The 17,903-nt window shown below is 39.6% G+C and overlaps 1 protein-coding gene across 1 annotated transcript in view; it reads left to right on the top strand.

Moving 5' to 3' along the window:
- Positions 1 to 17,903, top strand: part of CDH8 (cadherin 8) — a 379,478-nt gene that overhangs the window by 230,919 nt on the left and 130,656 nt on the right. The window contains exon 8 of the mRNA XM_004744298.2: positions 9,198 to 9,334. Coding sequence (XP_004744355.1) covers positions 9,198 to 9,334 — 137 coding nt within the window. The remainder of the gene's footprint in view (positions 1 to 9,197; positions 9,335 to 17,903) is intronic.

Below are 17,903 nucleotides of genomic sequence, written 5' to 3'. Positions count from 1 at the left end.
GGGCATTTCTTCAATATTCCTCCATCTCCCTTACTTCCCACATCCAAATAATCACTATATCTTGTTTATTTTACTTTCTAGACTCCAAAACCATCATCTGTAATATGTGCACTTATGAAAGTCCCATCTGCCTGCCACCAGCCCCTTGATATCCACACAGGTGCCAGGCTAATCTCTAACCCACTTAGAGCTGTGCTGTCCACTAGATTAGACACTAGTCACATGTGGTTCTTTGAATAGAGAAAAAAATTCATTTAAATTAAACAAAATACAAATTTCAGTTGCTCTGTTCTACTAGCTAGACTTCAAAGGGCTAAACAGCTACATGTAGCTAGTGGTTACCACATTGGTAACTGTATTGTGGTACACACACACACACACACACACACACATACATATACATATATACATATATATATGTATATATATAAAAACCACATTGGCTCCTGTATGTAGAACAAATATGTAGAGCATGTTTCTCCATCACAGAAAGATCTATGAAATTCAGCTGTGGTTTAAATCATATGACTTTCCTGCTGTATTTCTTCAAATGGCTCCCCATTTTCTATAGGTGAAAAAAATCCCTCCACTCAGTTTCTAAGGCTCTTTGTGTTGTATCCCCTGATGTCCTTCCCCTGTCAAATTTTGAACTTCAACTACACCCTCCTTTGTTAAGGTCTTTAAGCACAGAGAACATATTCCTAACTCAGACTTTTCATATTTTCTCCTGCTTTTGAAATGAATAATTTGTAATATTTTATATATCTCATCCCTTTTTTGTCTTCATCGCTGTAAGCTTTGAAAAGACTTACTTATTTTCATTGCCTTTCTTCACCTGTAGACTTCATCTATATGACATGAGCCCAAGGCCATACCTGTCTTGGCACCCAACATCATGCCTTGCACGTAAGAAATACTCAATAAGGAGTGAATGAAGGTAGAAAGTTAAGAGCTGAGATGGAAGGGAAAGATGGGAAAGAAATGATCGAATGCTCATCTGTCAGACCTGAGCTCTCCCCACACTAGTATAGTCCTTTATTTTTTTTTTATATTTATTTTATTTATTTATTTAATTTTTTTGCGTGTTTCATTGCATCATTGTATTTGTTTTTTTGTGTTTTTTTTTGTTTGTTTTTTCAATTTATTTATTTTCAGAAAAACAGTATAGTCCTTTAATTTTTATGCTTTCCTAAATAAACTCTCAAGATTTTCGACATGCTTTTTTTTTTTTTTTCGTCCTGCTGGGGATGCTGTCCTTACCTGTTCTACTTGGAAAACTCCTGCGCATTCTCCATTCTTCCTGTCCCCAAACAGATGCTACATCCTCTTGGTGTCCTCTCTGACCCCCCTCACTCTTTCCCAGGCACATTCGAGCTTACTCACTGCAGTGTGAGTATTACTTCGTTACGGACCTGCCACTTTTCACTGTCAACAGTGAAGTCACACCAATGTGTCCAAAGAAGAGAGTATTCAAATGGTTAGCATCTCACTTGCCGAAAGGAAGCAACCATGAAAACCTTATTGAAATTAAAAGAAATAATAAAGATTTTATTTTTAATCCCTTCACAGTGTACAAGACTACATTCAGTTTCCCCCCCATATTTTTGCTATCATATCGTATTTAGAATTTTCAGTTAGGAATGATTATTTTGATGATTCAGAAAATTAGAATTTCTCCAAAGATATTATGTAAATATTGAAGAATTAATCATGAATCAAATTTTATCTGAGATTTACACTAAAGAATTATTTTGTTGTTGTTCTTTTGGTTCTTTGGCTGCAGAATGTTACACATGAGATTGTCGCTTTAGGTCTCTAGTTTTTCAAGATATTAATGGAACAAATGACAAAACAAAGTACACGCTTGGAAAATGGAATCTCATAAGAACCGAGAGATTGAGGCACCTGGGTGGCTCAGTGGGTTAAAGCCTCTGCCTTCAGCTCAGGTCATGATCTCAGGGTCCTGGGATTGAGCCCCGTATCGGGCTCTCTGCTCATCGGGGAGCCTGCTTCCCTTCCTCTCTCTCTGCCTGCCTCTCTGCCTACTTGTGATCTCTGTCTGTCAAATAAATAAATAAAATCTTTTTTAAAAAAATGACAGATTTAGAATCTGAACTTTCTATATTTGATCCTAAATAAAGTAAAAGGTACCTAAGCATGATTATGTTGGGTAAATCTGCTTCACTTTTTAGGTGAAAACAGCAAGTTGAAATATGGTAACATTCTGTCTCTCTCCCTATGAACACCAAACACCAGAATCTTTGAAATATTTTGTTGTGGTTTAAAAATACCTAGATCTTTGGCAGAATGTCTTCTAGAAATAATGATAAAGACTCAATGTAAAACCACTTTTAAAAACCTTGAGGAAATTTAGAGCACATTATCTAATTTGGGATTCACTTTAACCTTTAAGAGAAGGCAATTCTATTGTTCTCATTTTTAGGTGAAGAAACTGAGGGTTGGCTGTATAAAGTGGCTTCCCAGAGAAGTTAGGAATAGAAGGGCCATTCCCTGGGAAAATCATCAGGTGTTTCACAAATATTATAGTGGAAAGAGTATAGTCCACGATAACTTTTTCTTAGGAAACCTGTTATCAGTTTATCTTGATCTGATGGTTAAAGTCTTCAGTGTAGCTGCTCGTGTATACTCCCCAGTTTATCCTGTACAGTTTCCTCCTGTTGTCCCAAAGCCACTGGCAATGAAAATGGAAGACTCCCTGATTTGGGATGTTCTAAAAATCCTTGAAATATTCCTTTTTTTTTTTTCTTTTTAAGACTTTATTTATTTGTCAGTGAGAAAGACAGAGAGAGAGCATAAGCTGGGTGAGAGGCACAGGGAGAATCAGGCTTCCTGCTGAGCAAGGAGCCCGATATAGGACTCAATCCCAGGACCCTGGGATCATGACCTGAGCCGAAGGCAGACCCTTAACAATTGAGCCACTCAGGCATCCCCTTAAAATGTTCTTGACATTGTTACAGACCAAGAAGCAGTAATCGAACAGGGGACAGAGGATCTCCGTATGTAGTGTTGGGGTGGGATTGGAAAGAGAGGTAGGAGATATGTTGAATATGTATATATGATACTTGAATATGGACCACAAAATACAAACACACACTGGGGCTTTGTACCAATAGCAGTGTTGATATGAAATATAAGTAGTTGAGCTGTTGTTAATTGAAGAAAAGTATAACTCAACTAAAAATGGTTATTTAATATCCGTGGAGCTGCAATGCAGAAGAGGGTGCCATTTCTCAACCCAGGGATATCCATGGTCCATTTTGAGCTCTTCTTAGTCACTGCACCAGTATTATCTTCTTGTATTTACTTCTGAACTCTGCAGGCTACTCTTATTTGGGTCAACTGTGACATCAGTTTGTGTTCATGGTCAGAATACAGTAGATTAAATGAGTTTCCAAACAAGGCTCTGTGCATCTAGGTAGGAATTCTCTTGCACCGGTAACCTTAATTTCACAAAGTAAGATGACGAAGTTTTTACCATTTACTTCTAAGACCTACTCCTGTAGGTTAGTGAAACAGTAATCTTGAAGCAAACCAGGGAATTTGTTGGAATAAAATGAGAAAGTTTAAATGGGGCTTCTAAAACATACTCATTGTACTAGATGGAGAATGTCTATTTCCAAAATTTCCATCATTAGGATTGATGTTAACATGACCCAAGGAGCCCATTTTTTCACATGCCATTTCCCACTGTGTTAATAAGAAGTTCCTTCTTAATCTGGCAGGAAGATGAGTCTCCAAAGTGTATTCTCTTTTTCTCAAAACGAGATCTTTTGTCTAACACACTTGAAGTAATTCTGCAAAGAAACAGCAAATCCAAAACATGCAAATTTTAAAGAAATTAGAATGAAGACTACAATACCAGAGGTACGGATTCTGTGACTCTGAAGACATAAATTAGAAAGCTTTGAATTTTTCAATAGATAGAATATGAACCAAAATAGTTCTTTCTCAGTTTTTTATTCTTTTCCTATCCCCATTATTCTTTTCCCTCGTATTTCTTTAGCACCATATTTCACTTTTAGTAAAATCCATGCTTGATAAGTATTTGTACATCCTTCCTACAATCCATTGTTGAGTAACTGCTATACAAAACCCAACCAATGTGCTACTATGATACAGGAATCAAAAATTTCTCCTTGTCCTAAAAGAGTGAAGGTCTGGCAGATGTGTATCTAGAGAAAATGGAAGGAACATCCTTAAGGAGAGGAATGACTCAGACCACATGCAGAAGGTTCCCCATGGATGAGCCGAGGGCTGTAAAACCAAGGACAGCCTTCGATTTCATCAGCTCAGAGTCTTTGCTCCATGGAAGTACATAGAGTAGGAGATATTTTGAAAGAGGCAAAGACAGGTATCAATTAACCTTATTGAGGGTTCTGGGATATCTCTCTAGCGACACATGAATTTCTGCCTTTCCTAAGTCTACTAAAGGATGTGAGTGATAGTCCTTATTTGTATATTTCCACTTCTAGAAATTTGTGTCTGCAGTTAATGCTCAGCTTAAAGGTGTCTCTTACAGATTGAACAACTGACTTACCATTTATTTTATTACTCATTTATTTATTTGCCTAATGTGAGTCATTTATCAATTTACTGCAAAGCATCACTCTCTGAAGAAGATATCTTCTCCTATTTAGAGAGAAGACTATGAGATTGTGAATAGTTACCTAATTTCAATGAGATTCCACCAGTGAGAGCCTAATGGAAGTTCTGGGTTTCTCTGATTATGCTTCTTCCACTTTATGTGCTGCTACTCAGACACAGACAGACAGACACAGGGAATTCCAGGAAAAAGAGAGGCTTATGGATCTACTTCCCAGGTATCTAGCCCAAACAATCACATTCTGTGACATTACGTAGGACACTAGATTCTAAAATCTTATTTGTTACCCCAGGTTTGCTTTCTTAACCCATTCTAGTTTTTTTTTTATTATTATTTTCTATTAATTGACTTTAGGAAAGAGCCTATATTAGTTCCTTATTTAAATATTTATTGCTGCTGATATTACTATTCACACAGTGGTATGAGTGACTGAGAGGAGAGGGGAAACTTTGGGTTTGCTGCAGTGGATGGTGGGAGCTTAGAGGACCAAGGGAGAGCAAGCTGAATTTTTGCAGCTAAAGATGAAGTTGTGTGGCTCTGGAATGTGTGTGTGTGGTGGGGAGGTGGGGCAGAGCAAACATCTTTTGAGAACATTCCTGAACATGGTATGCTTTCATTTTTTTTTTCCCCTAATGGAATCTTACGCTATGTAACCCATTTTAAAATTGTTTAAAATGTAATTAATTTTAACTGTGGTTAAAAAAAAAAAAGATAACATTTGGGGCACCTGAGTGGCTCAGTCAGTTAAGCGTCTGCCTTCGGCTCGGGTCGTGATCCCTGGATCCTGGGATCGAGCCCCATATGGGCTCCCTGCTCAGTGGGGAGCCTGCTTCCCCCTCTCTAGCTCCCCTGTGCTTGTGTTCCCTCTCTCACTATCTCTCTGTCATAAATAAATAAAACTTAAAAAAACCCACATGTTATTTAATATTAACAAATGATTGAATATGTCCGGGAAATCTTTGAACCTGCAGTAGTGAGTTCATGAGACAGAGAAAAGTTTGTGGAAAAATAAACCCCTAAAATAATGATGCCAGAGATGCCAACATCATGCCCCCACTTGCTCTCTCTTTTCAGCTTCATTTTTAATCATTTAAGCTGGCATCTTCTGTGTGTTTGCTTCTATTGCTAGGAGAACTCAGCTTTACTTACTGAGGGACAAGAGATAGGGAGTCATCAGGAGAAACAATGTTATCATGTCCACATAAGTAATGATAGCAGTACAAATTTTTAAATAGAGATTTATTGAGCACTTATTATGTGTCAGGCCCTGACACAAAAGTGCTTTATATGCATTATTCATTAAAGCCTCACAAAACCTGTTATAATTTCCATTTTACAGATTAAGTAACAAAAGCACAGACAGACTAAGCATAACTAAGTCACTAAGACTTGGCATGACTAAGTCACACCTTTGTAAGTGATAAGGTCAAAACATGAACTCAGACAGACAGACTAAGACCCAGGTTCTTTATGATGAGATGATGAATTTCTGTGGAGCCAATGGCAGAGGACTTTCCTAGTAGCCTGAGAATAAACAGCCAGAAACCCAGGCCATGCCCTTAAGCAAAAGAGCAGAAAAGAGTTTGCTAGAAAGTAAAGATGGATTGGAAAATGTATCAGGACATGTTGGGCATGTGGGTGGCTCATGGGTGGTTAAGCCCCTGCCTTTGGCTTAGGTCATGATCCCAGGGTCCTGGGATCCAGCCCCCACCAGGCTCCCTGCTCATTGGGGTGTCTGCTTCTCTCTCTCCCTCTGCTCCTTCCGACTCCCCACTTATGCTGTCTCTCTTCTCAAATAAATAAATACAAATACAAATACAAACCTTTATTTAAAAAATACAAATCTTTATTTAAAAAAAAACTTATCAGGAGGTCTATAAAGAAGATGGGAAATGGAGGCTTCTTATTCTCTGGTTTTCCGGAGAGGTCTAATTCCTTATTTTATTTAATAAATCATATTTCCTTTGATCTATTTCACGATATGAAAATATATATAATACATATATAATAAATACAGATGTATTATAGATTATATTAAGGCATTGCACATATGTGTATATAATCTAGGCATCTATAATATGTTGAAGGCGATTCTATATTAAAATAAGAAAAATAATCACAATTTTGAGTTCACAAAATTGAGTACATAGATGACATTTGATGATGCCACTATCATACAAATGATGTGAGAGCCCCTGATCCCTGATACTTAGTGGTCTGCACTCACGTGTGTTGACAAAGCATGCCACACGTAGCATCTCATCCAGTCCTCGCAACAATCCTACTATCTAATACTAACATCATCCTTATTTTTAAAAAGATTTTATTTATTTGAGAGAGAGAGAGAGAGTGAGAAAGCACACAAGCAGGAGGAGGGGAAGAGGGAAGCAGACTCCCCGCTGAGTGGGGAACCCGATGTAGGACTCGATCCCAGGACCCTGAGATCATGACCTGAGCTTAAGTCAGATGCTTAACCCACTGAGCCACCCAAGCACCCTATCATCTCTGTTTTATATGTGAATAAGGTCACCCTTCCTGTAGCTAGCTGGTATAGACTTCAGAGGGAATCAAACACGAATATTCATTCTGGTTGTGGTATGTACTGATGAGGTTACTTAAAATGTCCTCTAAGGGTTTTCTTTTTCTTTTCTTTGTTCCATAAGAAACCAAAGAGAAGAAGAGGACAGAAGAAGGAAGGGGCATCTAGCATTGTCCTTGGTCCACATTCGGTGTTGAGTGCATGCTTGGTGATGAGGTTGAATCAGGATTTCTGGGATGTTTAGCAATTCTTGGGAGCCTTTATCATAAAGTCTGCTAGACACTAAAATGTCTGAAATGTCTACAGAGATATCAAGGGGCTTCTTGAAATAGTCGAGGTAGACTTTAAACTGAATTTCAACAAAGTCATTTCTCCCCCATCAAGTTCCTCCCGTTGTGTAATCTCGTAATGTTGTGACATTCTTACCTGTGATCTTACCAAAGGGCTGTATTTATAGCCTATTTTATAAATTCTTATGACTCACTCCATACAGTCTGTCATGAACTGGAACTTTAAAAAATGAGAAAAATATCTCCGCCTCTGTTAGAGCGATGAGATTTAAATGACGCCCAAATGTTTTTTCTAGTTTTCTGCTATTTATAAACTGTTAAGAAAGGGGCCTTCTCTATCACCTTCCAAGTGGAAAGATTATTAAAGTTTTGTGTCATCCAAGATGGGGATTATGCTGAGTGTGATGATGATGATGATAAACACGTCTCTAGCAATTTAAAAACATATCTTAGAGACTGATTTATGCTTTATTCTTAGTCTGCCACCATAGCTGACCAGTAAAAAAAAATTGAGGTTCAGTGAATCTATCCCCAAAATAGCAATACGTAAATAACAGATAGGATGACTGTCTTCCCGTTGTATCACCAGCTGAGAGCGGAGAGAGATCCTGTGTGTCCTCCTTTTTTAATAAAGTCATTAATCCCATCATGAGGACCTACCTTCATGGCCTCATCTTACAGTAATTACTCCCAAAGACCTCATTTCCTAATACTATTACTAGGATTTCAACCCATGAATTCTGTGGCTACACAAACATTCCGTGCACAGCACCCTTCCTTCATTCTGTAAGAAACTAAAGAGAGGAGGACACAAAAAAGAAGGGGCATCTAGCACTGTGCGTGGTCCCTCATAAATGGTCCCTGTTTCCATTCTATCCTGTTTTAGTGGATCTCACTACTTATGGGCCAATTTTTCTAAATATGCCTCCGGTTTCTTAAGACACTTACCTTATTGGTTTCAGCATTCCATAACCAAAACACAGATCTTGATGTATAAAGAGAATAGCAATAAATGTTGTGGAAAAAAAAAAATAATGACTGCGTTATCTTGATGCCTAGTGTTTCTTAATGATATCTTATCTGAAAGAGTGTTCTCAAAAGAGGAACGACTAACCTGTGCATTTAAAATTGTTAATTTCATAGACTCTAGTGTTGTAGACTTTTAAAAATTATTTCCTAGAGAACCAGCAACCATCTTATTTCTATGGACAGAAACTAACAGGAATCCTCAATATGTACTTTCCTTAACACGAAAACAAAATATTCAGCAGCAACAATAACAACAGATACATGCTGTCTAGGCAAATAGGTGCTTAACAGAAACACACATTTCTTTGAACTGCCGTAAATAACATGCTGCCTAGCACCATCCTGCTTTGGGTTTAAGTTTATTGTTTTATTTGATATTTTGTGGCAACTGCTAATTATCATAAGATGTCCAATAAATGTGATGGATTGTCCAATTAACTCTTCATCAGCATCCATTTTTGAAGATGCTACCTATTGAAACTGATGGCAGTTTATGACCTCCGTGTTGCATATGTAGCTAATTACTCCTTGGACAATAATTATTAAGTTTCTTGTGCCTCATTCAGTCATTTTATTTTACAAATTATGATGCCACCGAGTTTCCCAATCCATTTGACTTCACAACTATGGCTCTCCAAGGATTACTAAAGGTCTGCTGTGGAATATATGGATCACATAAACATTGAAGTAGATTACAGATGTGTCTGTTTTGTAGGTTTTCCATCGACCGGCACACTGACCTGGAGAGACAATTCAACATTAATGCAGATGATGGAAAGATAACGCTGGCCACACCACTTGACAGAGAATTAAGCGTATGGCACAACATAACAATCATTGCTACCGAAATTAGTAAGTGCCTGGGTTTAATTTCTTCCTTGTCGGACTGGGTTCAGTTTATGCCTAGGGGTCACATGGTTGATGTGATCCCTGTTTCCATCAGATATTTTGGCATTGGAACTTATTTTATTGTTCCCAAGGAGCCTTTGAATCAATTATCTCCAAAAGAAATAACCTGCCTGGTGGTAAATGACCAAGGACCGCAATATATGTGGGAAGGAAGCATTCTTATATCCAAATACCCTTATATCACATATCCATTATTCAGCCATTAAAGATAATGTTTTTCACATTAAAATAGGGGGAAAGATTGAGTATGAAAGGTTAGATTTTAAAAAAATAGAACTTAAGAATTCTGACTATAATTTCAGTAAATGGGCCAAACATAAATATTACATATAATACAGAAACTACTGTTCGTATATGTAGACCACATCTGTCCTATTCACATATGCAGACACAAAACATAGAAGGAAACTTCATACTGTCAATACACATTATTTTGCATAGATAAAATTACAGATGATTTTTTGTTTCATTTTTAGAATTTAGTGTAGTTTACACAGTAACCAAGACTAAGACTGTAACTTGAGTATAATCGTTTTCATAAAATACAGGTGAAAAGGTAAGCTTTTTTTTTTAAGAGGATTTTGCAGGATTGTTGAAGTAACATATGTTTGCCTTTCAATTTTCAGTGAGCACAGTTGCTTTGATTACACTAATGGGCACTACTATTGAGTCTCTAAACCAGTAGCTATGTGGTGGAATTTAGTGCTACACCATCTTTGAGAATTTGCCCTCTGCCTCACCAATTTTTTGTTATACAAACAAATGCCAAAGGAACGTAATACTCATTTTATTTCCAAACAAAATACATTTTTTTTTGTGTTATCTGATGTCCTTCTTTCTGTAAAGGACCTGATAAGAACTTTACAGTTGACACAGGTTCAAGGGAGACAGTCAATTCTGAAAGGAGTTGGGAATCTAAATAAGGAAATTAAAATCAACACTAAGAAGAATTCATGGGTATACATACAGTATAGAAGGGGTAGATGACAATTATAGGATGTGGGACCTAAAATCTGCTCTATACTCTCTCTAAAATCTGCTCTGTGTTTTCACAGCTAGTGTGAGAACACAGCAAACATCTCTGAGACACGTGATTAATCTGTGTGTAAAACAAGAATAAGCCATGCCTTTAGGAAGGACACAGCTTTTCCTTGTTCTGAGATATGGGGGAAATGTCCTCCATGGAGCCCTATTAAAAAAACAAAACAACCAAATGAAAATGTATTAAAAAAGTGAAGATTTAAGATGAAGAGTATCTGTTTTTATATAGCAACTTTGAATGCAAGCAGAGAAAATGCAGCATTCAGGTTAATAAGAAACTTCAATCCTACCCAATGGATGGTTCTGGAGAGAGGATGAACTTTGGAAACTCTGGTGTTTTTCTGGTTTAGGAGTAGTATTCCCTTCCCCCATGCGTTATTTTGGTCAGGTTTTCCCTCGTTAACAGCACGGGATAGAGCAAACCAACTATACCGCTTGGTAACTGGTTTATTAAAAAGGTTAACTCCAGACATGGTAAAGACATAAAATTTTTATAATTTACAACATTGAAGCCACATTATTGCCTTAAGCCTCTGAGAAAAACTGTATACATTTAGATTGCTTTAGGGCTTTATAAAAATGCTCTAAAGGATCAGAGCTTTCTTTAAAGTACGTAGGCAGTAATTACTTTTTAAAGAACCTCCTCATATTGAATACAGCCTTGTTGAGTTATCCTTAATCCGCGATACTTTTTTCTTATGAGATGGATGCCTTTACTTAATATTCATCAAGGAGGTCCTAATTATAAGGATCTATGGTACTCCATTCTAAGGAATAAAAATAAATGAATGCGCAGAGCAGGTGGTTAAGAAACATTTCAGGGACAATACAGAAACAAAAGACTCGTTTGTAAGGAATCACAGACAAGTAAGGAGGCAGACACAAAAGCAGATGCTCCAAGGTAATGAGCTGTTAATTCTGGGGTACCAACCCAAGTCTGTGGAGACATTCATTTGCTCATTCACTCAATAATTATTTATTGAGTCTATACTACTTGCCAAGCACTCTTCCAGTGACTGGGGATATAGCAGTGAGCAAAAGAGACAAATCCCCGTTCCTCTTGGAGTGTTCCTTCTTGGGGCTCCTGGAAGCACCTGCGTATGAAGGGGTAAGTTGAAATCTGCTAGATATCCATAAAGAAAGACAGAGGGGTTAGGAAGAAGGTGATGCGTGTTGGGAATTCCAGGCAGTTCCGTGTTGATGGTATGGAAAAGTACGGTGATGGAAAGCCTCCTATGAACGCGGGATTATATTTATTTATTTATTTATTTATTTATTTATTTATTTATTCTTAAAGATTTTATTTATTTATTTGACAGACAGAGATCACAAGTAGGCAGAAAGGCAGGCAGAGAGAGAGGAGGAAGCAGGCTCCCAGCTGAGCAGAGAGCCCGATTCGGGGCTTGATCCCAGGACCCTGAGATAATGATCCAAGCTGAAGGCAGAGGCTTAACCCACTGAGCCACCCAGGCGCCCCACAGGATTATATTTAAAAATGAATCATGATACACATGAAAAAAATAAGCCTTTATATGTACCCATAAAATAACTAGGTAAGATCATTTTTAAAGTGGTAGAGATTATTATTATTAATGAATACAGGGTAATCAAATTATAAAAATATATCAAAACTTAGACCAGGTGAAATTTTCTTCATGACTTGAGATAAATCACTCAAATATGTCCCAGATTAAGCTTTACAGTTGGTTCTATGTAGACAATAAATACAGAATGGCTCTGCCCGCATAAAGACTATTGGCTTGTCTATGAACATTTTATTTTATTTATTTATTTTTTAAGTCTTTATTTATTTATTTGACAGAGACAGATCACAGGCAGAGAGGCAGGCAGAAAGAGAGGGAGAAGCAGGCTCCCCGCTGAGCAGAGAGCTCGATGTGGGGCTCGATCCCAGGACCCTGGGATCATGACCTGAGCCGAAGGCAGAGGCTTAACCCACTGAGCCACCCAGGTGCCCTTGGAGCTGTAAACTTAGATATCAGTCTGTTCTTCTTGGGATGTTAGCCTGTAACCTTCTTAGTACCAGCAAGAAAGAAAGTATATAAAAGAACTTGAAATTTTAGCTGTACAATACCAGCTGAGGTGGGCATAAATTTAGGAATTTTAAAAGTACAATTAAGCCATTTTTCCCCCTAAATCATAAAAGGAAGTAGAAATAATAAGATCACAGAGACCGTAAGAAAAATTGGAATTCCATGAAAATGGCTGAGAATCGTGTTTGACTTGGTGTTATTATTTAGCCCATCGTGTAATGTTTATCTTCCAAAGCCACACACCATGTCTTGGGGAAAAAAAAAATATTAAAGGGAGATTTATTGTGTTTGGACGAGTTGAAGATTTAAACCGCCCAGGACAACAGAACCCTATAGGGGTTCTAATAAAGATAAAGAAATACACATTCCAGAGAGTACAATTTAAAATTGTACTCTCTGGAATGCCATCTCATCAGCAAAGATTTAAACGAATGAAATAAAGCTTAAAAAAAAAATAAAAAGGATCTTAGGGACGTCCATCTGTTATCTCTTAATGAGAACGGAGATGTCGGCCTTCATCCTCCTGTGGCAGATTCCCTGAACCAAAGGCGGAGAGGCTTCACTGTGTGTATTACACAAGTATTGCGGCGGTCATAGATCGAGCTTGCCATCACGATCAACAGGCTCATCTCATTACATGAGCTGGCAGTTAGCTATCTGTCCCTGTGCTAACAAGAGATTAGGCTTGTAGAGTGAGTCTCCGCTAGGAACAATCCCATTGTCTGCAACTTCAGTGCGCATCTGCTGCTGTTTATGGCGGAGGTGAAGGGTTAAGATAGGTTCAGCTGACAGTTAAACACTGAAAAAGTATTGTGTAAGCCCTACGATGCACCAAATTCTCCCAACACTCTGAGAAATTAGGTACTATTAATATAATTGACCCCTGAACAACACAGGTTTGTTCTGCATGGGTCCACTTAGTGGCAGAATTTTTTTTTTCAGTAAATATATTTACCATACCATAAATATATTTTCTGTTCCTTCTGATTTTCTTAATAATATTTTCTTTTCTCTAGCTTGCTTTATGATAGGACTGTGATATATAATACATATAACATACAGAATGCCTGTTAAAAAACTACTGATGTCATCAGTAAAACTTCTGGTCAGCAGTAGACTATTAATAGTTAAGCTTTTGGTCAGTCAAAAGTTATGCATAGATTTTCAACTGTGCAGAGTCGGGGGGATCGTTGGTGCCCCTAACTACCCCCCACATTGTTTAAGAGTCAACCATATGCCTTTTTCAGACAAGAAAACATAACACAACACAGCTAAATAACTTGGCCAAGGTTTCACAGAGAGCAAGGGCTGGTCGAGGGGGCAAGTTGGGTAGGCGTGCCATTGACCTGCTGATGACGTTGCTCTCTTCCATGGAAGAAACCTCTCTTATAGCCCTTTCCTTTCAAACTCCTGCTTAAATTGGGCCTCCTGGACTGCCACATCATTTGCTGAAGCAAGTGGATGAAGTTGTTCCTTTGCACAAAGCAGAAGGCTGGTTGCCTGGACAGGGGCGTGGGGGGGGGGTGGGGCGGGAAGAACAGATATGCACCAACCACATCAGTCCCTGCTGTTCTAGCGTCTCTAAGCAAGGGTAGGAGGATAGCCTCCTTCCCAAAGCAGAGTTCAGACTGGGAATCTGTAACTATTTTAGAGATCAGGAAAATGAGGAACAGAGAATAGAGGACACACAGTAGTGCATTTTAGGGGACGGCAGTTTTAGGTGAAGATCACAGAGAACATGTCTTACGCAGCTGACCTGGATCACCTCCAAGGAAGAGCCCTGGCATCAGGCCAAGACCTGCTGCATCAGAAACTCAAGGTGGAAGCTCAGGAACCCACTTTTCCTGAGCTCTCCCACATCCTCTCCACCCCTACCAGGTCCCCCATCAGAAGTTCCTAAATATCTAACAATGCCTTGAAGGAAGACAGAAAAAGCGACGGTTCTGTTGTTAGCTTTTGTCTTTATTTGCTGTCCTTCCTGTGGTGATTAGGTGGCATCTCCCTGGGCTGTGATGTGGCCTCAGGTCTGTCAGATGACGCATAAGTTTCCTCTAGGTTGAACAGGGTGCTAAGACCTACCTATCAGAGCAGTGTGATTAGCAGCACAGCTGTGGGGGACATAAAGACACTGGGGAACCATGGGTAAATCCACTTGCTTTGAATAGTCTTTGCAGGGGTTTTTCAGAAGCATTGAATGCCAATTTTAGAGCAGAGAAGCTGGGGATGTGAGGTGGTACGGGTGGAAACCGCTGACCCTGTGTGCTTGGGAGCCGGCTGCTGGCACAGACAGAAAGCACTACTATTGGCTACCTGAAGGTATTTTAAAGCAGGAAGCATATAATTGCCCATTAAATTAATCTCTTAGAGTTAGTGGTAATGCATTGCTCTGGCCCACTACGGTGGGCTGCACACAATATTGCAAATGAAGCTTTTCACTAATGATGACTAAATCTCCCCAGGAAAACACTAGTTTGATAGCACTTAAGAAATGTTGGTTTGTTTTTTGTTTTGTTTTTTTTCCCCTGGCATAAGGCCCAGTTGCCAGAGTAATTGCTTTGTCCAACCCAGGATACTTAGGAAAAATATATCTGAATAGCTCATTGTTCAGAGAAATCTTGTGTCCTGGAGTTGGCCATGTCTGTTGGCCATATGACCTCTGGCAAATTATTTCTCCTCATTCACTCTCAGTTTTTGCATCTGTGGAATGGGAATCAAAATTATTCTGTAAAATCTTGGGTGTAGTGAGAATTGAATTGAAAGTAATGGTACCAAACCTATTAGCTCAAAACGCATCTATAACCTCTAGAAACTGATAAATTATTATTATTAATGCGGCCCTAATCCTTAATTTAAATATATATTATTTGGTTTATATTGTATGTTACTCCACCTCCTCTCACAACAACAAAATTGGTAATTGCAGTCTGTGGGTCTTTGCTGGGGAAGCTAAACATCTTCATTGCACTGACGAATAGGATAGGTTTGTTCACTGCCCTTCCTTTTGTCCTTGGTTCAAGATGGTAGACCGCCTGCTGGCTAAGGAAAGGCCCTCATGATGAAGCAGGCACATTTTTGGAGAGCCTGCTTGGACTAAAGACTTCAAATTTTGTATCAAGATCATTTGCAAAATACTTAATCTCTTTCTCTATTGCCTGTGGCATAATAGAGGCTAGAGTTTCATTAGGATCAATGCTGTTCCCTAGTGTAGGATGGAACAGAAGCAGATGAAGGGACACCAGATTACTCTCATAGAATGGAAAGGGAGCTGGAAGCCTGAGGTGGACAGTGAAATTCAGGTGTCGGTGGTAAGGGTCTCCCCAATAACAGGCCATAGCGATAGGACTGAGAATATAGTCCGTCGTCTCAGACAAGCACACAAGTGCTATAAGGTGGAGATTGGTATTGTTAACAGCAAGATGATAGTGAAGGGATGTGGAAAATAAAATATGTGAAGGTCAAGGGGAAGCTATAGGTTCCTGGAAAAGGGGTCAGCATCCAGTTCCCAGTTCTCCAGAGGGAAGGATTGGAATCAGCGTCATTCTGCACTCCAGGAAGTGCAGAGGTGTGCCGGCTGAGTATCGTTGTGGGGACCCGCACCAGTTTTATCACATCCTACATAGCCACTCCAGTTCTTCGAGTACTGACTTGGGAATTTCCCCCCAATTCCACTGTGTTCTGCAGCCATTCTGTCAGTATCTTCCCACAAGTTCTCCATTGTTTTCATCTCTCCCCATCTATTGTTCTGATCTACTTTAGAAAAGCATGCCTATTGAGACTGGAGATGCGGATTTTAACCAGGAACTTCTTTAGGATGTCACTGGGACTAAGAGCCCCTTAGTCCTGATGTAGAAAGAGACAGGAAGTGAGAGGTTTCTGTCTCTGTCTTGTCCTGGTCTCATTATAAACCACCCACCCCCAGAGCCTCAACAGTAATTGCAGACGAAGGACAGAAAGGAGGTAAGCAGCACACTGGCCACTCAGTGCTGCTCTGAGGGTAGCAGATAAGGTGGGGAGGGGGATGCGGAAGGCCCTGGATACAGATATATACATGGATTTTAGAGATCAAATAGTAGTAGATTGATTAATCTTCAGGCTTTGGTTTCTCTGGGGACAGAGGATTTACAGGGACTCAGGGGGAAAGTGTAGTTAGTTATCAGTCTGGAAGTCAAAGAGAACAAGGGAGAATTTTAGTGACCAGGCTTGTAAGCCCCACCTCTGTGATGGAATCATTACTTTTGTCACTTAACTCTGTGGGTAAGGTACTTACCTTCTCTCTGTGGTTCAGTTTCCCTGTGTGTAAAATGGAGAACGCCTTGGTGTACCCTCAGACGTATAAGATGGAGACTAAGTATATTTAAGTGGTAACATGGTGCTGAACAGTGTAAAATTGTTAATGGACACAGGACTGGTTCTGAGTTCAGGTTCAGCTGCCTGCTGGTTTAAAGGCAGACATGAGAGGCGTGCCTCGGCGGCTCCGTTGGCTAAGCATCTGACTTGATTTTGGCTCAGGTCATGATCTCAGGGTCGTGAGATCAAGTCCTGTGTTGGGCTCCATGCTGCGCGTGATGTCTGCTTGACATTCTCTCTCCCTCTGGCTTGTGTGCGTGCATGCTCTCTCTCTCTCTCTCTCTCAAATAAACAAATAAATATTTAAAAATAAAGGCAAAGGTGGGAATATGGTAGGGTAACATTCTGAAGAACATCATCCCAGTCCAGGTGAAGCAGGAAGGTGTTTTTTGTTGTTGTTGTTTTTTTTCTTAAAGATCGTATTTATTTGAGACAACACAAGAGAGAGCATGAGAGAGAGCACAGAAGTAGAGGGGAGAGGGCGCCTGGGTGGCTCAGTGGGTTAAGCCGCTGCCTTCGGCTCAGGTCATGATCTCAAGGTCCTGAGATCGAGTCCCACATAGGGCTCTCTGCTCAGCAGGGAGCCTGCTTCCCTCTCTCTCTCTCTCTCTTTCTGCCTGCCTCTCTGCCTAACTGTGATCTCTCTCTCTGTCAAATAAATAAATAAAATTTAAAAAGAAAAAAAAAAAAGAAAGAAGTAGAGGGGAGGGTCAGAGGGAGAGGGACAAGCAGATTCCCTGCTGAGCAGGGAGCCCAACACAGACTGGATCCCAGGACCTTGGGATCATGACCTGAGCTGAAGTCAGACGCTTGACCCACTAAGCCACCCAGGTACCCCAAAGCGGGAGGGTTTTTATTTTATTTTATTTTACTTTTACTTTTTAAGATTTTGTTTATTTGAGAGAGAGAGGTGGGGAGAGGGGAGGAAGGGGAGGGAGATATTCTGTCCATTCCACACTGAGGGCAGAGCCAACCTGGGGCTCAGTCTCACCATCCTGAGACCATGACTTGAGCCCTAAACCAAGAGTCTCTGAAGCAAATGAGCCACCCAGGTGGCCCTGAAGCAGGGTTTT

Source organism: Mustela putorius, unplaced genomic scaffold (assembly GCF_011764305.1).
Source record: "Mustela putorius furo isolate JIRA1106 unplaced genomic scaffold, ASM1176430v1.1 tig00000174_pilon_pilon_pilon, whole genome shotgun sequence".
Taxonomy (NCBI): Eukaryota; Metazoa; Chordata; class Mammalia; order Carnivora; family Mustelidae; genus Mustela; species Mustela putorius.
The sequence above is the reverse complement of the archived record's forward strand: the minus strand, read 5'-3'. Positions and strand labels throughout refer to the sequence as shown.